Consider the following 24460-nt stretch of genomic DNA (forward strand, 5'->3'; position numbering starts at 1 on the left):
TTGAGAGACAATATATAAGTTAACTTGCAGACAACACTCTTGCTCGATTTCATCATCTGGAAATATTTCAAAATAATCAAATATTAGAACACAATTTTACGCACTTTAGCTACGACTTTCGAGAATCGCATTGTCAAATGATATATTCACTTTCAAGTCGGCATCAATTTAATAAACGTATATATCATCGTCGAACATAATTCTTTCCGCCTCGCTCCATATTTATTGCAAGTGCTAACTTATACACAGTACCGTTGAATAGGGGAACGCGTCGATGATATCGGCAATACGTGATCGGCATTATAGCCGAGAGCCGCGATTCCGCGATCAAGGATTTCGCGACGGACGGTATATAATCGCGAATGTATGACGCGAGCGAGCCGAAGTGAACGAGCCGCTGCACGCAGCGCGAATGCGCCTGCGATGCAATTTACGCGATATGCCATCCCGTTGCATTGCCGGCATTGATTCCTACGGTATCCTTCTGTACGCGTGTGCGTGCATGCGAATTTCGCGACGGGAATACCTCTCGATTTCTCTGGTGTTAAAATGAAAAAAATTGTTTTTCAGAAAAATATTTGTTTCTCTTTATCGGATGAGAATGGAGAGGTTGCGGATAATTTACTTTTGAGCTTTTGACTGAAATGAAATTGTCTGGATTGTTAAAACATTCTATGAAAAAAAAGGATTTAGTTAAATATCGTAAACGTGTAATAGTTTAACTTATTGTTAGTTTAATTAGAGGCAGCTTATATGGCATCTCAAATATCAATTTTTAGTGATAATATTTTTATTATCGTAATTAGAATCGCTGTATTGTTCATGAATAATATATTTTTTATTATATATACAATATTAATATATTATTTATTATTTATATTATAATATTTATTATATTTATTATATTTCTTTATTATATATTATTTTCTATGTATAACATAATTATTTTTGTTACTTTTTTAAGATCCTCTAATTATAATTTAAAATACTTTAATTTTACTGCAAAAGAGTATGCACTTTATTTCCATTTAAATTTGACAATTTAATATCTGAAAATCATTTATATTTTCTCTCAGATATGAATCAACAAGTTCTAAATATGATATATCTTAACATTCCACGTGTATAGAATAAACACCGCTCTCAAAAAACGCGCTAATCAATCAACTCTTTTTCAACTCTCGTACCTACTTCGCGTGGAATCTTAATTTGATCGTGCGCGATGACAACTTACAAGGCTCTATGTAGTCGCCAGAAATATCCGCATAAATCGCGCGTATACGGCCGGCGATAACCTGCAGGTCATCGTAAGACATTCTTCAAGCGAGTTGATTTAGTGGCCCTCTCAAACTACCCCGTCGTTATCTAGCGTTGTGTTCGGAACGTTTGCGTCCCCCTCGCCCCGCCGTTCGCCGCCCTGCCGCAATACACGTCCGCGTACCTGCAGTTTACCACGACGCGAAACGAACCGGAAGTATGGCGGAAGTAGATGGCGCGGGGGCGGCCTAAAGGCGCGTACAGACTGTACAAACACACGTGGTGCGCACGAGTAGAGAATAAGTTCGCGTTGCTGTGTGAACCTGCTATCGAACCATGCCGCTCAGAGCGCAGAACGTACTTTAGAACCTCTGCCTTCCCTCTCCTTTTGAACGCTGATCAAATTTTACTATTTGGCTAACAGTTGGCCAAACAGTTGCAAAGGGAATTCGTTGGCGATGAATAGTTGGGCGATGTTCGCTTTAGTTTAAAGGTGATCATTTATCTTTAATAACAGAGAGGGCAAAAAAGATTAATAATAGTGAAGATAATAATAATAAAGTTAAACTAATTGTTAGTTGAAAATAAAGGGATGTCGAAGAACTATAGATTAATTACTTTAGATATTCACTTTTGACTTTCACAATTCAATACACGCGTTAAAACAACGAGCTCAGTGTGTACGTGCCTTAACGCAAGCTTGTTGCAGACTCGCGATGATAAATCGCCCGCACTATCTCTCTTCTTTGGATCTTATGACTTTACGTCATGACATACTGAATCCCACGAGAACGGCTCGATAAATAAAGTGGATTTAAGTACGTCGTCAAAGTGCGCTCAGCTCCCCGGAAAAAAAATCATCCTGATGTTACAATTAAGTTCGCTGCAGTTAACGTTCACCGTCAGATTTCTTCTCCAGCAGTTCGTGAAATCTTTATAAAAGTTGATCGCGCTGAAAATGATGTAGGTCAGCTTTCAGAAACGTATGGGGGATACATGTACGAATATCTTAGAAGGTAAAGGGATTCTCCACAAGATATTCCCCTTTCCAACGTATTAATTTTTAACGACAGTTTTTTTTTGAGATATGTGTGTCAATCTTTTCTCGAGCAGGGTAATAAAAATGTCGAAGCAACTACTGTAAATAATTCTGTCAAAATTTAAAATCAATTAGTACGTCAAATAAAATTGCGATTGTAAATTTGTAAATCTCTCTCATATTACTCGATCGGAATTTTTTCCTACAGTTTTATCACAGTCAGTTTTTTTCGACAGCCATTACGCATTACATTTCACAATATCGCCTCATTTCCTAACATTTCTCTAAGTTACAATTCTGTTAAATCGAGAGATATACATTTCACAAATTAAATAAAAGGTAACGTTCTATTTTACGGTACGGTAATCGATGTCTTTTCATGCTACGTTATACCGCAATTTTCTCGCAGAGTGCGCCGTACGTTGTACACAGGACGCTTTGTTCAGACATTTCCGTTCAGGCCTGTAACAGGCCGCCCCGCTCGCTCGGCTGGCATATCTATTTCGTCGTTTGCTCCTGAGGGCGAGCTACACGAGTCCCAGAGTATTAATAAATTGCGCCGTATTGTGCTCTGCCTCTATGCAGGTTTCCCACCTCCTCGAGTCGCGTTTCCCGCACCACTATCGCCACACCACCGTCGCTCTCATCCATTTCCTCGTCTCTTTTTATCTGTCCCGCTCGTGCGCAGCCACCGCGACGAGTATCTCCCATCGGGATTATCCGGAGTGGCAGCGCGTCGAAGCGCGAACGAAAACGCAGCGGTAGATGCGCTATCGCTTTCCGAAAAGCTAAGCTCCTGGATGGAACTAGGGGGATTTCGCAAAGAGCGCCAAGGTCGACGAGGATCGAGGATTTCGCCAGCGTCGAGTGATGCACAGCCGAAGGAGCGTTGGTCATTTTCAGGAGAGAATTTCGCCATCTTTTAGCACCGATCGATTTATCTGTGTAAGAATTTTTACGAGATTATCCGAGACTTTGCATTCGAAATTAGAACGCTCTAATTCCTTATTCGAAAAAATATATCGCTGAAATTTTAATTTTACTGATATACTAAGATATATAAGTCAACTATTGTTGATTTTGTAAGATTTTTAATTGACATTATCTCCAGCTGTTCGAGCTAAGTTACTTCGAATTGAGCGAATTCGTTGACAATAGAACACTACAAAGGTAGTTTGAAAATTCGTGAAAGTTTCTTACGCTAATCGCGCCGAATCAGTCCGTATTTGCCGACGTCTTCCTCGGTTTATTTTATACCGTCTTCCGGCTGGAAACTGGAAGTAAGGCGTTAATGGAGCGGATGACATAAAGCCGAAGAAACAGGTCGGAGGAGACTATCACTCATGCGGCCGGTAACAAACGCATGGGAAAACTCTATTCTGGAGAGTTTGCGAGTATCTACGACGGTAGAGGGAAAGATCGCGTCAAAGTTCGGTGCTTTGTCATTTTTAGTAGCGACGACGTGACCTCGCATTTATGTCGTCATCCTCACACGAAGAAGAGAACTCGCAGGTACTCGATTGTCGATAATAAGAAGATGGTATATTCGATCTTGAGATTCTCACGTATAACTTTATTCGAAAATTTCAATATATAGGATGAATAGAGAATTATTTATTTGATTATAGAATTGGATGATGGTAGGATGATTATAGAATTATCGAATATATTTATTACAGTTCTATAAATATTGACGAACTTTTGTTAGATTTGAGAGAAAGTTTAAATTCCTTAATTTAATCTAAATTTAATTTAAATTTGATTTTGAATCTCTTAATTAGCTCAATTTTTATATTAATTTTAATATCTTATTTTTTAGATTAATTTTCCGATAAGTTTTTTAAAAAATAACATTATTATTGCACTCAATAATTTTTTAGATAATATATATACATATAAGAATGAGTTCAAAATAGAGACGTATCTTATAGGATACACATTGCTAAGTTAATATCGTTGGCAGTGTCTCGTTAGCGAAATAATCGCGCATACGGGAATATTATCAAAATTCCCCATAGATTCGAGTGAGAATTTCGACGGACGCCGTTTGGCTGCGCCCCGAATGGTAAAAGCCCTCCAGCGAGTCCTTGACCGTCCCTTGTGAAATTTGCGTCCTAGAGCGTGTCCGGCGCATGTCGTGTACAAGTTGGACGTAAAATTGCGGCGAAATACGGAAATATGCCAACGGATTTTCCGGCGCCGTCGTCGGCCGTTAAAATTGGCGACTCATGTCTCATACTCGTGGAATATCTTCGAGAGATAATAGCGATAGTCTCGCTTTTCTTTTTGCATTCTTTTTCTCTGTAGTGTGGTCTGAAGCTGACACTCACGTGAGAGTGAAGTTTTTTGAGCAGCTTAGAATTGTCAACAAAAATATTAATAAATTTTTCGAGAGTTATAAATGTTTGAAAATTAATTGTCATAAATTGCATTTAAAAGGAGCAAAATTTTAATCTTTATTTTGTTTAAGATAAGTTTTTGTTTAAGTAGTATTAGTATTTTTGTGTGATTGGAGACTTGAAGATATGTAATGTTAAAAATTTAAAGGTTTTCTTAATTCATTAAATTTTGGACTTGATTAATTCCACGTACAAACATATAAATACAACATACAATATAGAAAAATTTTATTTGAACATTGAATTTTAGAATATCTGTGACGTAATCGATGAATTTTAAAGAAAAATATTCAATCAAATTTCCGTTTAGGAAAAGTTATCTACAAGTTTGGATCATTTATCACCTTTTTATTTTATGATTTTATTGCAAGAGATGCAAGAGTTTACAGATTGAGATTAAATAAACTCACACCAAATATATACAATGTTGCGCGTGTGTGTGTATAATATGTGTGTGTTCCTAAAGAGATAAAAGTGGCAAAAGTGGAAGATCTAGGGCAAGTAATTCTCTTTCACACGAAAGATAACTCGAGATTGAGAGGAGCAAGTGATGCACTTTGCCACTCTTCGACTACTTAGATTTTCTAGAAGTCCGGAAGAGCATCAAGATAGTTGTCTCTAGCTCGCCGCGAAAATTTCGGATAAAGCTCTCGATGGCAAAATAAAGCACGCGCTTTCTTTTTTTTCTCTTGTGAGTTGTGCGAGAGTTCTTCGTGGGTTGCTCTTCAATTTTCGAGCCGCGGCTCCGGAGGTAGGTGCACCGCGGAAGAATTTCAAGTAGGCGACACGTGTAAAGCATCGGCGGCGCAAAAACAGCTTCGGAAAGTGATTCTACTTCGCGGCGCGATGCAGTTTTGCTTGATTTTCGTTCCCGCTAGGAAAATCTCACCGGCGGAAGTTGCGCCGTTTCGGGAGCTGACTTCCTCTACGACTTTCTTCTCCAAGTGTCGGAGAATATCGAAGTAATGTGAGAGTCGTGCGTCAGTAAATCGTGGACACGCGCCGATATGTGTCCTTGTTTGCATAATGCACTCTCGCATATAATTTATTTAATGCCGATAAAAAAATTTTAATACAATAGAGGAGCAATACGAGATCGATATAGTCTTTTCGTTTCTTTAATTTTTTTAAAAATTAGTTTCTTAATTTAAAAAACAAATTAGAATCTTTTTTGAAAAATATAATTAAGAAAATATAAAACAAATATATAACAATATATATATATACATACATAAGAAATTTATATATAAAAATAAATGCAAAAAATATGAGAAGGATGATTTTCTAAATATATAAGAGTAGAAAGATAGTATGTGTGTGTATTTTTAGTTTTTCACAGAAAATAATAATAAATCAAATGGACGAAAATCATAAAATTTGACATCGTCGGTTCTAACATTCTCTGATTTTACTCTAAAGCTAATTTTGAGAAAATATCCGTTGATTTAATTAGGGTTTCATGATGTCCAAATATCAGATCGCCGATCAAAATAGTTATTAGTTACTCTCGATATGTGTATATGTGTGTGTGTAGCGTTATTGGAGCGTGGCTCATGCTGCACTAGAATTATCGACAATTATTTTCGTCGACCGCCAAACTGAAACGCTACTCTATTCGCGTGGTGCGTACATATAGACATAATTATAACCGTTCGGCGTCCAATAAGCTGTCAATTATCTCTCTGGATCAGGTTAAACTTTCAAAATGGCAGTCAGTATCGCATGCATGTCGTTCGTTAATGTTGATTTTGGATTTAACAACTTTCTGACCATTAAATCCAAAAATAGAAATTTTGATGCTAAAACTGTGAACACCCAGTAGCTAGCAAAAATTGATACGATCGATGCTGCTGAATTCTTGGCATGTTCTATAATAAAAACTGGAAATTCATATTTAATATTATTAAACATGATAAAAGTAATTGCATGCACACTCAGTACCTCAGCCAAAACTTTAGATAATATTTAATAATATTTTGTTTTGACAATAATCTCGTAATATGGAATATTATTTAAAAAATATGATACATTTTTAATATAATAGAATTTGTGTCACTTTAACATATTATCGCTTTATATTAATTGTAATCGGTAAAACTTGAGAAAAATTTTTTAAATGAAAAGAAATCATCTTTGTGGGCTTGATGCTAAAGATTATTATACATATCTCGTCTATCATACGTGAAAGTGTCAACGAACATTTATCGTCTGCGAAAAACATGGCGATGAATGTCAACGGGATTTAGCAACTTTCATCATTTAATTCAGGAACATCGGGGAAGTTACTGTCAAACTTGAATCGAAACGATATGGAGTCGCAAGACCATCGAAATGCAATCCTAGAGTCGCAACAGGGAAACTTGCGAGTTTTCTCTTGCCATCTTGTGTTTATATCCACGCGACAGCTACTTACCATCTCAAACCGCATCAGAGATAATAAGAATGCTTTATTTTTTTATTTCAGATTGGTGCCCTAAAGAATTATTATCTCTTCTCTCACAAGCGACTGCACAAGAGATCTCTCACTGTCAGCGAACCGCATCATAAGGCGCTCAGGGATGAACCGCGGGTAAGTCGACGCATTTTCGTAGTTTCTGCTAATTTAAAAATACTTATCAAATATATAGGAGAACGAGGATATTTTAATCGCGTTATTTAATCTCACTAAAAAATTCTTTTTTCATTTTTGGAACGATATTGAAAAAATTTGATAGAATCGATGGTAGGAAGGGCGAATTCTGTGCTGGAATATTTTGAGAAAAACCTATGCAGTGTTGTTTAAACAGTCCCGTCATAAAAGTATCGTTTTTTTTTTCTCGGTATGTAGTCCCTTGTGCTTTTAAAAAGTTATTTTCCATTTTACATGCAGTTTTCTATCGCTGAATATTCTGTGTCGCTACGATAGAATATTCAGCAGTACACATCTCACAAAAGATTGCGAAATATTTCTTTCTTTTTTGATTGACTATAAATGTATTCTTTGTTTGGCTCTGATCTAAATTTTACCGTTGTGACAAACATTGAACTTCTGCTATTAAAATAGAAATAAAAAAATTTAGTTTATAATTTAAAAAGAATAAGTGAAAAAGAGAAAATATTTTATTTTTAACAATATATTTTAACTTAATAACTTTTTGTTAATGTTATCCTTTAAATATTATTCTGTATATGTATGTGTGCACGTACACACGAAATAATAAAGAAATTTTCGATTTGATTTAAAATTGTTATATTATTCACGATAATAAAATATATAAATTTATTATAAAATAATAAAATTATGAAATTATGAAATTTTATAGTACTTGTGGATTTTTCGAATTTTTTACTATAATTTCACCTTAGTATTCGCGCGAGAAATACCTGATGGACGCTTTAAGTGCACTCTCGGAGAAGCCTCGTCGTTCCTGGTCTCACGAGGACGTGGCAAAATATCTCACTGTTTCGAGAGACAATATTGTCGTCGCCGCGTTTTCCGCCATTGTCCTCGTCTCGATAAGCTTCCCCTCAACCTAGATGAAAATTGCGGGGCGGAAGAAAGGCAGGCGAAATGGTCGGAAAAATATCGCGTTGAAAAAAAAAGAGAGATAGAGGGGAGAAAGTAATGCAGTTCTTCACATGCACGCAGGGGACACGATATAGCATTAATCATGAGCTACGCTCGGAGAGCACGTGATCGCGAGGAAAATGCCATTTGCACGGGGCGGATGTACGGAGGTAACTTCCGCGCGAGAGATACATTTTTTTTCGAACTCACGTTGCGCTCAGAGATCGTCGAGATTTATTGCTGGCGAAGCCACGGATACGTGACCGGGAAATCTCTCTCGTTCCCCGCGATCATGGGACTGGCTGCTTATTAATTGTGCAGCACGCTTAATTAACTGCTTAATTGTTCGTTAAAAAAATAAGCGACGTTTTATTTCTATTTGCTTACTTTACATATTTATAAATACCGCGCAGATCACGATGAACGAACGAATTCTAGAGACAATTTCTCCTTTTAATTTCTTTTTATTACGTATATATAAAATATTACAAAATCGCAGAATTGGAAGGAGGAAATATTATAAATAAAGGATTTTTCGCGATCGTATTTTTACTTTTGATTTCACAATTTTTCCTGTCAAATAGATGGTCTCAATTTGGAAGTTGAAATTTTAGATAATAGATCAATTCCATTAGATATTTCTCTATTACTTTTACCACGATATTTATCATCCATTTATATAAAAAAAAAATTTAGTTTAAAGTTTAGTTTTCTTTTAATTTAGTTTTCTCACAAAGAAATTTGACATTTCACATTTAATGAAATAATTTTGATTGAAAAAAAATGATTCAAATAATTTATTCGGTTACATTATCATATAATGTGAATATATTTGAAAAATATAACTTGTATAATAATATTAAAATCATTTTGAATTTAGTTTTCAAATTTGTTAATATTTTTCAATTTTTTAAATATTATTTTATGCTGGCACATATCGATTAAAATCTGATGATAAAAATAGTATCGCTTATCGACTTCTTGCTATAAAATATGTTTAATATTTATTTATTATCTTTTGTAATATATATTTAGATATTTATAAATACAGTAATATATATAATATTTATAAATATCAATGATATAAATTTGAACATTTAATATATATGATACATCAGCCTTACCTTAAAAATTGAGGAGGAGATGAAAATTTTTATTTTTTACGAACTCTACTTTTTATATATTTTTTTTCCTATTTACAAAACTGTTTATAATTCATAAGAGAAGATAGCAACACCTGTTACTATTTTACTACATGAGACTGCCCATAATCGTTTAATTTTAGCACGTTCAATAATCGATGTAGAACAATATATGTCCTTTCTTACGCTCATCGTGTTATTCCGAATAGTTTAAAATTTCTGTGCCCACTACTTCGATATGACCGTGAAACTAATTTGATTCTGGCGTCTTGCCAAAATTGCTCAAGCACCATGAATCTGTCAGTGATACTGAATCATATTACGTGTCTAGACCAGTACAGCAATATGAATGAAACGAGAGGAGACCGCAACGCGCGTCAGAATTAAAGCTCGTTCCCCGAAGCGTTTTTCGATGATTGCGCGATTTATAATCCTCAATTGAGTCAATCTGCACCGGTGAATTTTCCGCGTCACAGCACTGGTGTATATAACTGTTTAACCAATCAACGGAATGAAAAACTACGATTCTGTGCTATGTCTAGTTTCATGTTTTGTTTTGTCGTTTCTTAAAAAAAAAAAAATTTTTCTTTCTCAAGTTTCTCTGTTTTTTTAACAATCTCGATTAAATAACATTCTGAATTAATAAATATATTTAAATTATCAAATAAATTATTATAATTATCAAATGTTAAATAAATACATGAATTATAAATTTTTTTCATATTTTTATAATTTTGATAATATGTATAAATAAAAATGGAATGGATCTAAGCATAAATATAAATGGTGAATGCCTTTTTAAATCTTTTTAATATTCCTGAATATTGTCTCGTGAGAGATTTATATTGTAGCGATATGTATAATTATAAACTCAACTTATCTCTCTCTCTCTCTTTTTCTCTTATATTTAAAATTGCAATAAAACTTTAATAATTCTGCGAAGGCATTAAAATATCTTTTGTTTTTGAGATAACTCGTTTACTGTAATTCGTCTACATCATTAGCGCGAGCCATATTTCGTCGACCAACAAAACCGACTCTGACGACACTGATGACATATTCCGGGCACTTAGGAAAATTTGCGGTGTCACCGGTTTACATTACCTTGTAATGTCGCGTGGAACTTAGTGTAACGTCGTGAGATAACAAAACGACGGCTAATGGCCCCCCGGGTCAGTTTACCAAGTTGTCCAAGTTTGTAATGCGATGACAAAGTCATCGGAGTCGATCACAGGCGGTGCAAGAAAACTTATTGTTACAGACCCGATTATGCCTTCGGTTGCAGGTGCACTGGTTCCAGCAGCAACACGAGAAGAAGCGCAAGAAGCGCGACTTTGGCGCCGCGTCCTACGCGTTCGCCGATTATCCGCCCTTCTTCAGCGACTTCGGTCCGCGTCCACGTCCGCGACAGGCTACCGTGTTCCATCGCCAAAGAAACAGAGGCTTGCCGCTTCAAAACCTGTTCACGGACCCGCTCTTCAAGGAACAGTGGTACCTGGTAAGTATGAACTCTAACTGTACGAACTGTCATGATGGAGTACGTGGTGGGAATCGAACAAATCACATCGAAGCCATTCAGCCATTTCCGATTATTTCTTCTCTCTTCTTGGAAAGAGTCTATCGATGATGTCAGTTCGAAGAAATTTACATTATACTCATTTCTCGGAGTCTGTACGAAGTCTCTGATAAAAGAAGTATATATAAAATCATATTGCATTTACAATCTCTCAGCGTATATTTTTCAGTGCATATTTTTCAGCGTACATGTAATGTATTTAATTATTTATATATTTTAGCATAATAATCTTCATCTTTGTTAATCTAAGTCTAATGCGAATATCCTCGATTATTACAGCATCTCTAGTCGCAATTATTCATTTGATTTGGATGGCTGATACATAATTGATACATAAAGAAATATTGTAAATGTTTCAGCATTTCGATGTAGAAAAAAAGATTGCATATAATTTATAGATTCTATAAATTATGGCGTATCTTGTAATATGAGATATAATACGTGATATAGCTTTTCATTACAGAGCTCGATGAGCACTTGAAACAAAGTAGATATTCCGCACAAAAATACTACTCGCATAATCGCGAGCGTGCAAGCAATTATTAGAGTAATTACTTGGGCTTTCTACAAACATTCAATCAACTTGTTTGTTATCCGATCATTATCAGTTGCAACTAATACTATCTTATTGAACGCGAGCGGTTGAATCGATTAACGACTTGGCCCCCGGTATTATCGAGAATAATGCACTTGGCGTTTAAAATCTTTTTCGCTTTGCCTATTTTTTATTTATTCGATCGCGTGATTTAATCGCTCTAAATTAACCCCTAGATTAATCTTTTTAGCACACATTCAACGCACTAGATTTAAAGTGTTTCCTTATTTAACGCGTTAAAGCGCTCTTCGAAAAGAAGACAAAGAAAAGAAAATCATCTTTAACTCTATTATGTTATCTATAATTATGAAGTAAAAATGATTTTCCTTGGCCTCTCTCTATCTCCAATATAAAAAGTATTATAATTTATAAAAACTATCGCAGATATCTTTTTACATTGTTTTTTCAATGATATGAAAAATGTTTAATATCTTCAATCGATATTTATAAAAGCAAAACTCTATAATTTAAACAGGCTAAAAATTTTTTAAATATCAGATTATATTTTTATTGACATAATTTTGTTATTAACTTCTTTTCCCTTTTTTATTAACACATATTAAGGATAGAAGAAAAACGAAAAGATATTTGTAATGAATATTTTTTTATAAATTAATTTAGAATTTAAAAATAATATTTAATAATGATAAATAAAAAAATAATAATTACGAGGAATTAGGATTCTCTTTCAAAGATCAGTAAATCTCTTCACTTAGCGCATAAAGTGCATCGCGTGTCCGGACATTGTATTTAGTTCTCGCACGATCAAGTTGGTCTTAATAGAACTGTTGTGCGTATGTTTTCTTAGAGTTGTAAGCGGTTTATAGCGTGCAGCCGCGTGCCATTCGGAACGGCGGTGGCGAGAATAACGGAAGCGAGCAAACTAGCTTTTGGCAGATTCCCCGCCTGTGATCCGATGGAAACTTTTCTGTCTCGTGAGCACGTCTCGCCAGCACGGCGTCCCGGCCTAAGTTTCTTTGCTGAGTTCTCGATTATATTGAGTGTCCCCCGCTCTTAACTCGTCCGCTACTTTTATTGGAGAACGCAAGGAACATGCTTGACATGATTACTCGCTCTTGCGAATACTACAGATAATCGCTTAAATTGATTAATTACTTTGGCCTTTAATCGTTTGTACGAAATCTTGTTCTTTATTTAATCTCAAGTTAATTTGAAGTTTAGTTACAATGTTCTTTAAAGTTAATTGGCAAAGAACTATGAAAAAAGAAACTGCAAAAAAATTTGCACTCACCATCAGGAAAAAATAATTCAAATTAATTAAATAATTGACAAATATTAAAGGAAGTACTGGAAATCTAAAATATACTCATCATTTTTTTCTGCAGTTTCATACATAATCAATATTAAATGCGGACAAGATTAAAAATGAGTAAAAATATATATAATTTTCTATCAATCTAAGAAATAAAAAAAAAAAAAAAATACAATTCAATATAAGGATAAATTTGTTTCGCGCGTTTATAAAAATACGGTTTGCTCTTGAGAATGGCAAGAACGTGAGATTGCCATCTTGCGTAATGGACGTGATAACGTGCGATATGAAACTTGAGCAGATCGAGCAAAGTCCGATACCTGAGGCCTTTTATTTACCGAGGGCGATGCCCAAGTATGCCGATACTCTCAGGCGCGGAAACCACTATTGCGGGATAAAAGCATGGGGTGTGTAATATTCGTGACACGCCCGGAGCGTCGCCCGGGGTGCGATAAGCAACCAGGGTTTACGTAAGCTGAGGAATCAGCTCTGATATCCCCGTATCGGTATCGATACTCTAGTCTGAAAATAAGGATTGATATAGAAAAACTCGCAAGCGAATTAATAAATGATAGAATTTGAAATTCTCTGCTAACGTTACAAATTAATTAATATTATTTCATATTTTTATTCATCGCTGCAAGTCTGCACAAACGGGATTGTAACATCTGCTTTTTCAAATTTAACTAAATTTAGCATTACTCTTGGCGATGATTGTTTTTTTAAATAACGTTTCATTTATTCATTTAAATAGGAAATAGATGATACGTTGTGACAATGGAAAAACGAGGTCAGAATAAATGGAATCCGATATTCAGACTTACAGCCCGTCTCTAGCATATGAGAATATCATTCAAGTAGATTTTTTTTATGCTTAATCTTCATACTTTAGATAAAATTGTAATGCTACGCATAGGATTATCAAGAGGAAACAAATAGACGAAAGATTCGAAGAAAAAAAATTAATTAACTTTTTAATCTAAAAAACCATATAGAATATAGCTTGTGTTCTTTTATAAATGGGATAATTTTTAATATTACTGTCTTCTTAGTTTCGATTTTAAATGCTTGTATAACAAATTATTTTATAATTTGTCTAGTAGTTTCTTTTTTTTATAATCATAACTCGACAAACAAAAGAAAGATGAGAAAAAAATAATGATCCAGAATCGAGTTTTGTTTTTGATAAGCTTTTTTGTCAACTCCTCTAAATAGGAACCACCATGCTTTGTCTGTTACATTCTTGTGTCTATGTTCATGACGTGGGAACGACATTTCGTCTGGACGTGGCAAGGGAGGGATCGCTTTTGTCGGGTCGTGGAAGATGCTGGGGCCAGCGAAGTAACCCCAGGTCGCCCCCGGGTTTTTTTTTTGCCCTTTTTTTTTTTGTCGGGTCGACCGCACGCGTCGCGTGAGACAATAGGTCGTATATATATTGTCTTCCCCGGGCACAATATGCGCCCACAATGTGTGCACGAGCCCATCCCGTACTCCGTACGCCCTTCGCACTGCGCTGACGGGATTACGGCGCTCTTATGCGCGGCGCCCGTAAATTTGGCGTTTCTTGCTGGATAATTTCGCTCGCGTCGGCTCGTCCGAGAGGAAGACGCAGCCGAGGGGGATCTACGATGCGCGCGTTCGTAGAGAAGCGCGAGGTACAATCAGGAATCTTCTCGTTTTTTTTCCATGAAGCGATTGTATCTTTCATAAAAGATAGAGCAGATAATATAATACGAAAATTACTTTGTTGGAGATATGAAACTTTCGAAATCTCTTCTGCAATATAATTTTTACACTCTTAAATATGTGATCCAAAATTAATTTTATTACTTAATTTATAATTAGAAAGAGATTAATAAATATACATTTTGTGCATATTGAACGGTTTATAAATTATTATTGCAACTCAAAAACTAATGGATTTAAATCACCGAGGAATCTGATCGTACTATTCTTGCATGGATCACAATCACAATCGGTTATCAATTTTTTATTATATGATTACATAAAATGTTCCTAATTGCGTATCTAAATAATGCCATGTAGCAAAAAAATTATTAGAGAGACTAAATAATTATCTGCGTTTCTTAACTTTCAACATTTTTTTATACATATAAATTGAAAATTTTATAAACCATATCTTAGCAATTCTTGGTATGTGATTCGTGCATATAAGTGATGTATAATATTCTCGATACGGTAAGACACAATATTTGTTTTTTACGATTATCGTGCAAAAAGTATCAAACACGATTTCCTCGAAAAATTTTCATTAGAGTAAAATGAGAAATGAGATTAAGAGTCTTCCATCAAACACTAACGATAGTCGTGTACCGAGTTCGACGTTGACAGTTTCATCGTATCAACAAGGTAGGAGTGTACGATAGCTACAGCGAAAAGCTTGGTAATTCGTTCGCTCCGGTGACAGGTTTCTCCTTCTCCTTTTCTTTGAGCTATCGAACTCTTCTGATCCCGTTGCATTCTCGTTGCACATAGCAACTCTCGACTATTCGCTCGCTTTTTCTCATTCCCTCGCTCTTTCTTTCTCTCATGCTCTCGCAGCGCCAAAATCTCAGCGCAGATAAGCGCTGACACGGACGACGGGGGACATGCATCGGTGCTTCCGGCCTTCCTCTCGGGCAAGCACGACAATGCGCAATCTAGTTAATGGAATCGCAGGGGAAACGGAGCCCTCAGGTACCGTCATGCGGCGCGCCTGGCTCGAAATGGACGAATAAAAAAGCGGCAGCAGCCGGGAAAGGTGCATCGACGCGGAGATTGGCACATTCCCCGTTGCGACATGGTGTGTTCTCTCTGCGACAAGAACACGCGTCCGCCTCGTCCTCTGATCTCGACAAGCTACGGGCGTAACGTACAAGAGCCGAATCAAGGGAAACGTGTTCCTTTACATGCGCTTTGCATGTATGATAGTTTGAAACGAGCTCGACACATTAGATTTCGAGAGAATATTTTCCTCAAATTAAAGATTTTCGAATTGCAAATTGCTCGCGACATTTCTTGATTTTGTATGAAGAAATATATTTTTTATTTTAAAGTTCCAAGTATATACTTTTTTATTTGCTATTGTTGAAAAAGAATTCTCTGAGAATTTATGAATCATTTATTCGCGGATCTCGTTAATTAAATCGATCGACAAATTTTTAAAAATGTTCTAAATCTTTGTTTTTTATTAAGAGAACTTATATTTATATGTGCAAGTTTAAAAAAAAGATGCAAGCGAAAAGTTGATTTTTTAATTTCTAGTTACAGATATTTTTTTATCTTATTATAAGCTACTTTTTATTATACACACATGTAGATATATAATTAGATATATAAAATGTACATATTTGATTTTTTTAATAAATAATAATTGCATACGCACACACACACATATACATTGCGCAAAAGAATTTTTCGAAACAAATAAGCAGGATGATTATAAAATAAATTTTAAATTCTTTGTGTGTATATATATAGCGTGTACGAGTCATACATTTTATGTAGCTGTTCTACCTCTTTTTGATATCCTGTGGAAGAACACTAGTAGTCGTAGAGATTAGAGAACAGCCTCGTGTGTTTTTCGCAATGCACTCCGCAAAAGTATTTCACTCTACTCGCGTATATTCGTACACATGTGGAAAATGGGAACGCTGGATGCACGTTCCCATCGGAAGATACGAGTCCAAGATTATTCTCGCAAAAACAAAAACGCGCTATTTCATGTATGCAATAATCAGAACTGGCTCTCGGATTTTTGCACATTGTGCAATTTTTTAGAACTTTTTTTTTTTTTTTTTCCACTGCCTGGATTATTTTCAAATTTTAAACTTTGAAAGCTATATATGTATCTGTAGACTCATTATTTCTCTAACTACAGTCATTATTTTATTCATATACCGACATTATTTTTTAACTGCAACAAAAAATATACAAGTATCATATCAATTAAAATGGTAAATTATTCAATTTATCTGGCATTGGTTTGTCGTTGCTCTCTTACGATTCTTGATTGCCTATTCCTCGATGATTCATTTACGGGACCCGCACAAATAATCATTCTACGCACGCACGAATTTATCGCGTCGCTGTCGCAAATTTTTTTCGCCGTGATTCGAGGCATGATCATACGCGAACTCGTACGTTTATCGTGGAAACACGTGCGAGGCATTCGCGTATTTCCATACCGTACATTTATTACGCAAATTCATGGCGCGAAATGCAAAACACCGCTCGTATAGCCGAAGCAATAATCAATCTATTATAAATGAATAAAACGGACGTTTGTTAGAGGATACAAATCACGTGGCTAGAATCATCCAACGGTCGTGTCTCGCATATATTTTTTCTGGCCCGATATAACTTTAGATGGCCACCAATGTCGGGAAAGCTAATAACTGTCAAAATTTGTATGGAATTTTAATGGTGGTCGATATTTTTATCTGAGCCGCAATATATGTATAATATTTGGCGGTTGAAAAATCTTAGATATAAAATATTGCTTTTCGAAAACTGGAATTAATCCCTTTTCGCGATTATATATAGCATGACTATATTAATTTTATACATAATATATTATTTCCTTCATCGGCAAATTTACATTGAAAGAAAAAAAAATGTTGCACAATGTTCCACGAAATAGAAAAATGGCACATTGAAGATGTCCGCTATCTTGTCTCCTAGTGTAACGCATTTCGCTCTATGAAAGTTGTAACGTCCGAATTTGTCGTGCGGCTAGTAATCCATTAATCCACGAAATTGTATACACGCATGTGAAGATGTATAGCGTTACATTGCGGATTAATGGATTACTAGAATATCAATCAACGGTCGCATACGCGGCAACACGAAATTCGCGAATTAATTCCTGTCAAAGAATCATGTACCGCTCCCTGCGTTCGTCATGACGCGCACGATTCATCATCATGATCTTTGGCTAAAGCGAGAAATATTTTTTCACACAATACAGTATCAGAACTTTTACGTTTACAGAAATACAATAAAATATACATATTTAAACAAACAGAACCTATTTGAAGTAATTGTAAATTATAAAAAAAAAATAATAAAAAATTGATCTTAAAATTCTAACACTAATTTTAAAACTATCATGCAATATATGTATATTAAGTATCGAATGTAAAATTAATTTATCTGAAAATAGAAACAGATTATATATATAAGTTAGAGTGGATTCTGATATAACAGTGTCTTACAAATTTTTATAAAAGATTTTTACAAACAAATAAAAATTTCTGCATAGTATGTTACTATTTAAAAGAATGCAACCGTCATAGTGGCATTTCCAATGGTTGTTTTGACATTTTGTTATCGTAGAACGGCGGCGCTAAGGATGGGTATGACATGAATCTCGGTCCGGCTTGGCAGAAAGGCTATACCGGCAAGGGTGTCGTCGTTTCGATCCTAGACGACGGCATTCAGACCAACCATCCTGATCTGGCGCTCAACTATGATCACCAGGCCAGCACGGATATCAACGACAACGACGACGATCCGATGCCGAGGGATAACGGCGACAACAAGCACGGCACTCGATGCGCCGGCGAGGTCGCCGCCGTTGCCTTCAACCAGTATTGCGGCGTCGGTGTCGCTTACAATGCCAGTATCGGAGGTAAGAAGAATTGCAATGAGAAAATCGGTTTGAAAAACTTTATAAAAACGCACTAATATTTTTATCTAAGTATTGTTAATTATAAGTGTCAAATAGTAGACTAAAAGATACTTTTAATATTAATGAGTTAATTAAAGAGATTAATTTTGATTAAGAAAGAAAAATAATGAGGTTACTAAAGGGATTATCACATATCTGAATATATAATTTGAGGTTCACTGGATAAGTGACGAAAGTTTATGATAAATTAATTCGCTCTATATTGAAAACTAAATCATTTATAAGAGATTATCGATATATTGCAGGAAAGTATCAATATTTTTCAAAATCAAAAAAGATATCGTTAACTATTTTGTAAAATTTATAAATGAAATAACCTGCTCTTTCAATGGTTTTTGATTGCGTTAACTCTCCCATATGCTTTAATCCGGTTGTATCAATGACGATTAGTATTATAATTCTGGTTAACAATTTTCCAATTTTCCTTATAATCTCGGATTATAATCTAACAAATAAAGAAAGATAACGAATTGCTAATACAAGATTGCTGTTAAAATAATAAGAAAATTGGATATTCTAAATTAGAGAGAACGCGCATATCGTGCAGATAATATGAAAATTGAGTAGTGCTTCGGTTGGGATAACGTACGGCAGATCAATATTTTCTTATCCCTGCGTTCGTTAGATTAGAAATTGGTAGAGTTATTTTATGTCCTGACGGAAATTTTAGAAGATGTGTGTGCGAGAGTTGTTATCTAAGGATATTAATCCGATGAGATGAGAAGGTGTTTACGTTTCATATCAACTAACGAATAAAAATTGAAATATATCCGACGATATATTATATATATCCGTATAGTCTATACTCTATATAAAGATATGAAAAATATTCTCAAAAATATTATCAAATATTCAAATTAATAGAAAATCCAATATTTTTCTATATTTACGTATTCATTATTTAACATTCAGATGCGCTGCAAATTGTATCTATCAATAGCATTTATCTTCGGTACTAATTTTAAAAGCATATTCATAATTAAGAATATTTTCGAAAATGTTATTTATAAAAAATTACATGGGAGATAACAACGTCTTGTCAAAAAAATTAATTCTGGTTACGAGTTTATAATTTATTTGAGTTATTCCGAAATTTTTTACATTTACAATTTTTCGTCAATATTAGTGATCAGTTAATGCAATGTAAGAAGAGATTTCGTTGTTTCTCGAAGGCGGTATTTATCTTTATTTCATATCAGGTGAGAGAGCGCGAATCCTTCTGGGATCGTTCCAGCGCTGACTTAGCCCGCGCGAATCGTTTCGCGGAAATAAATAGTGCAGCGGCCGCTGGAAATGTCAGACCTGCTGGCGCTCGCTTTATCGTCTCGATCCGCTGAAGAATAGGCCACGTTTTCCGGTCGTTCGCCGCTATTCCCGGTTTCTCGATGCTATCGAGCTGTATTAATTCCGTTAACCCACTTCGAAACGAAACGAACGTCCGTATGCCGTCAGGGGCTTACGACGAGCGGAATAGGGCGGAAACGATAGCACGTAACGATACGGGGGGGGGAGGTTTAGCACGATCTCTCAGTTGAATTCGAGCGATTGATGGTCGTGTAAGTGCGTCGCGTAACGAAATTAGAAATTCCGATATAGCGCGGGGGCGCGAAATTTCGTCAGAGTCGCGAGACACGACGACGGTTAATAGTTGTAATCAGGATTATCGTGTGATACTTTTATACAAAAATCAAAGCGTGATAAAAATATTTATTGGCTACTGATATGATATCTCGATAAATTTGATTTTTTGAATGCAATTGAATGAGATTTACATTAAATCTACTCATTGTTTGACAATCTTATTTTCGTAATATTTTAGTGTATGACATACGAAATCTTTTTCTACATTTTTGTAAAAATTGGAAATTGAAAAAATTAAATTAATACTAAATTAAGGATTTTACCTCTTTCTCTTCTCTGTATTCCGAATGTTTACTCGTCTCGATTATCTTTAAGATCGATAACTATCCATAGATTCACATATATATAACAATCTTACCGTGATTTGAAATCACGACACGCGAGAAAAAGAGAAAGGAGAGGAGAGAGAGAGCGAGGAGGGGAGGGGAGGGGAAGGAAGACTTACGCACATATCTCCCGTGTTCTCAGGCGTGCGAATGCTCGATGGCCCGGTAAACGACGCTGTCGAGGCCAGAGCGCTGGGATTGAATCCTGATCACATCGACATATACAGCGCCTCCTGGGGTCCCGAGGACGACGGCAAGACCGTCGATGGTCCGGGCCCGCTCGCCAGGAGGGCGTTTATTTACGGAGTGACGAGCGTAAGCTACATATATCGCGCGTCCACGAAGCGAGGGGATCAATTTATTTTCTGTCGCGAGCTTTCACCTAGACATTTTATTCCATTACTTCGGCACGATTTAGAGGCAACCTTTTTTTCGCCAACATTTCGTTGATGTCGCGAGAGCGTGAAATAAAGTTATCAATATTAAGCAAAGATTTTTGTAGAGGACGATTACGCTTTTATGTCAAATTGATAATAATCAGAGTATTATTTTAGGAGATATAAATATTTGTAGAAACAATTTTGAGAATAAAATAAATTTCTTTTCTCGATTGCATACCAAATTATTTTTTCGATTGAAAATAATTATTGATTCGTCTACAGAAAATAATTTGTTCAACATGTGAAGAGCACAGATATAAATTGTTTTTTTTTTCTGTTGAAAATTTACAATTTTTATAATTTTTTCACAAATCGAAGTACGTCGGGAGATAACTTTTTATGCATGCTATGACATATTTGAAAAAATTTAATTTTTTGGAATAAATTATTAATTAAAATAATACGGCTGTAATAATATTATTCGCACAAAATTTATTTTATGTTGAGTTTTATTTTGCAGAAAAATTTCTGTTTATAATCAATCTCATAATCAAAAGAATGTTTTTCATTTTACGTACAACTTACTGTTATGATTTTTTTAATATATATAAATTTTTATTATACATACAATACTTAATTATATCGTTATTATATATAATTATGCTCTTTATTATTTTATCAAACTTACAAATATCCTATCGCTTCGTGGATTGCGCGATCCATTCCCTCGTTATCAACATATCCGCGACAATATTCTTTTCTCCTATGTAGGGTCGCAAGGGCAAGGGCTCGATCTTCGTGTGGGCGTCGGGTAACGGCGGTCGGCATACCGATTCGTGCAACTGCGACGGTTACACGAACAGCATATTTACACTGTCTATATCGAGCGCAACCCAGGGCGGCTACAAGCCGTGGTATCTCGAGGAATGCAGTTCCACCCTGGCATCCACTTACTCATCGGGCACGCCCGGCAATGACAAGAGCGTCGCCACTGTGGATATGGACGCCAAGCTACGTCCCGATCACATCTGTACGGTGGAGCACACCGGAACATCCGCCTCGGCGCCGTTAGCCGCCGGTATCGCTGCCCTCGCCCTCGAGGCGAATCCGACTCTAACATGGCGGGACATGCAGTACCTGGTGGTACTCACCTCGCGATCTGAGCCATTGAACAACGAACCCGGCTGGATACTGAACGGCGTGAAGAGGAAGGTCTCCCACAAGTTCGGCTATGGTCTGATGGACGCGGGCGCCATGGTCAGTCTGGCTGAACAGTGGACCAATGTACCTCCGCAGCACATTTGCAAGTCCGACGAGATCAATGAGGAAAGACCGATTGATCCCACGTACGGCTATACCTTGAGCGTGTACATGGACGTCACCGGATGCGCCGGATCCTTGAATGAGGTGCGGTTCTTGGAGCATGTGCAGTGCAAGGTAAGATTTTATGCGAGAAAAATTTCTCATCTTCTTTTTAAGATAAAAAGATCTTATCGATTCTCTAAAAACCTGTAAGAATAATTAGACTGCCTTGTCCTATGTATTAAGATTAATATTTGCTATTTAATGCGTCAAGAATTTAATTAAAATATGAATAAAATTTGAATTATTTGTCGTAAATCAGGTTTCTCTAAGGTTCTTCCCTCGAGGAAACTTGAGGCTTCTATTGACCTCCCCGATGGGCACAACCTCGACCCTATTGTTTGAACGACCGCGCGACGTTCTCAGTTCCAACTTCGACGATTGGCCCTTCCTCAGCGTGCACTTTTGGGGCGAGAAGGCGGACGGCCGATGGACTCTGCAGATCATTAATGCTGGGAATCGACACGTCAATTCACCAGGTAAGCTTAATTTAATTTTTCATTTTTATACGGACGATATCTACAGACTACGCGCCCAAGAAAAAATAAAAAACAAGTTTTTATTTGCCGAGTAAAATAAAAACTTTGATATTTTAATAATTCCCATTCTGAAAATATTTTTGAGATTGTCTCGATATTAATAATTAACGAAACTATTTAATATTTATTATTTTTAAAATCTTAAATTTCAGAAATAAACTTTAGTAATATAATGTTAAGTTAACTTTAGTAATATACTTTAGTAATATAATAAAGTTTTTAAACTAATCCATTTCCTTCTCTTCTCTAAAATAAAGATAATATTGTATTTTCAATTTATATTATTTTTAATAATCAAGTTAATTACTATTAACTCGGTCTTAATGTTTTTTTCAACATCGTTCCCACTATATCTTGACCGTCTCGTCAATCTTGTTACAGGCATACTGAAGAAGTGGCAGCTGATCTTCTACGGCACGTCGACGAACCCGATCCGGATACGCACGCGGCAGTTTAATCCGGTACATTCTACGTACCTTCCTTCCCATTCCATTCATTATCCGTTCAGGGTAGACGATGATCCGCTACAACTGTCCGGTTATCCGGGCAATAGCGACTTCTTTTCTTCGTCTACCTTTCAGAGTTACCAGGGTCCGTACTCCGGCGCCGCATCAAATCTACAGGCATCGGTGGCCACTTTGGACGGCTCGTCGGCGCCGCTCCTGACGAATCACTTGCCCGGCGACGTCTCGTCAGCATCCGTCTTCGACTCACCCTCGGCGGCATCATCTGCGCAAGCGGATGGCTCTCTCGATACTACCAGAAGGATACTGCATGATTGTGATCCTCAATGCGACGCGCAAGGCTGTTATGGCAAAGGTCCGACTCAGTGCGTCGCCTGTAAGAATTATCGTCTTGACAAGTGAGTAAATGAACGCTTAAAACTCTTGCATGAGATAATTACCTTTTTTGTCTCGATGAAAAGATACAATCTTCAAAATTCAAGTTTTTTTTTCAGTGTATTTACTGAGATTCTTAAAAATATAACCAAAATAATATGGATGGGTAATCTAAATCATATTTTATTCTCCTGAAGTTCTATATCTAAGGATTTTAATTATGATACTTAAATATAAAGTATCATATAAATTAAAATAAATATATTATAATAGATATAAAATTTTATTATAATAATTCATGCATTAATCGTGGTATTCTTATGAAACTAATAAAACGTAAAACAATTTTATAGAACGCTATGAAACTATGGATTACAACGGTAGGCATATCGAGTATAAAACTATTTGCTATTAAAAAAGCAAATAATAATACCATCATATTAATTCATATATTTTATATAATGCTATAATTTATTTCTTATTCGCAATAAGAATTCCCAATTAATCCGTCAATTCTCGTTCTATATCTTTTCTCTTCGTTTGGCCCTCCTCAACGTAAAATCGTTTGAGAAACAACGCGAGGGGTGTCTTTTCTTTCTTCCAGCACATGTGTTAGTCGTTGTCCGCCAAGGAGCTTCCCTAACCAAGGCGGCGTCTGTTGGCCATGCCATGAATCTTGTGAAATATGTGCGGGCGCTGGTCAGGACTCCTGTCTTTCCTGCGCGCCCGCTCATCTTCGAGTCACCGATCTAGCGGTTTGTCTCCAGCAATGTCCGGAAGGCTACTACGAAAGTATGTCGACAAAAAAATCAGTTTACATTCATCAATTATAGTGATTTCTGTCTCATGAAAT

General features: G+C 35.9%; 1 protein-coding gene across 4 annotated transcripts in view; it reads left to right on the forward strand.

The window, feature by feature from the left end:
• LOC126854678 (furin-like protease 2) overlaps nucleotides 1–24460 on the forward strand; it is a 303257-nt gene that overhangs the window by 274832 nt on the left and 3965 nt on the right. For 3 of the 4 annotated variants that reach the window (XM_050601627.1, XM_050601629.1, XM_050601630.1), the window contains 8 exons: nucleotides 7160–7264; nucleotides 10670–10882; nucleotides 18166–18460; nucleotides 20630–20802; nucleotides 21639–22304; nucleotides 22492–22708; nucleotides 23150–23630; nucleotides 24212–24399. In XM_050601627.1, coding sequence (XP_050457584.1) covers nucleotides 7160–7264; nucleotides 10670–10882; nucleotides 18166–18460; nucleotides 20630–20802; nucleotides 21639–22304; nucleotides 22492–22708; nucleotides 23150–23630; nucleotides 24212–24399 — 2338 coding nt within the window. The remainder of the gene's footprint in view (nucleotides 1–7159; nucleotides 7265–10669; nucleotides 10883–18165; nucleotides 18461–20629; nucleotides 20803–21638; nucleotides 22305–22491; nucleotides 22709–23149; nucleotides 23631–24211; nucleotides 24400–24460) is intronic. The other variant, XM_050601628.1, reaches the window with a different exon arrangement.

The sequence above is a fragment of the Cataglyphis hispanica genome, chromosome 14, assembly GCF_021464435.1.
Source record: "Cataglyphis hispanica isolate Lineage 1 chromosome 14, ULB_Chis1_1.0, whole genome shotgun sequence".
Lineage (NCBI taxonomy): Eukaryota > Metazoa > Arthropoda > Insecta > Hymenoptera > Formicidae > Cataglyphis > Cataglyphis hispanica.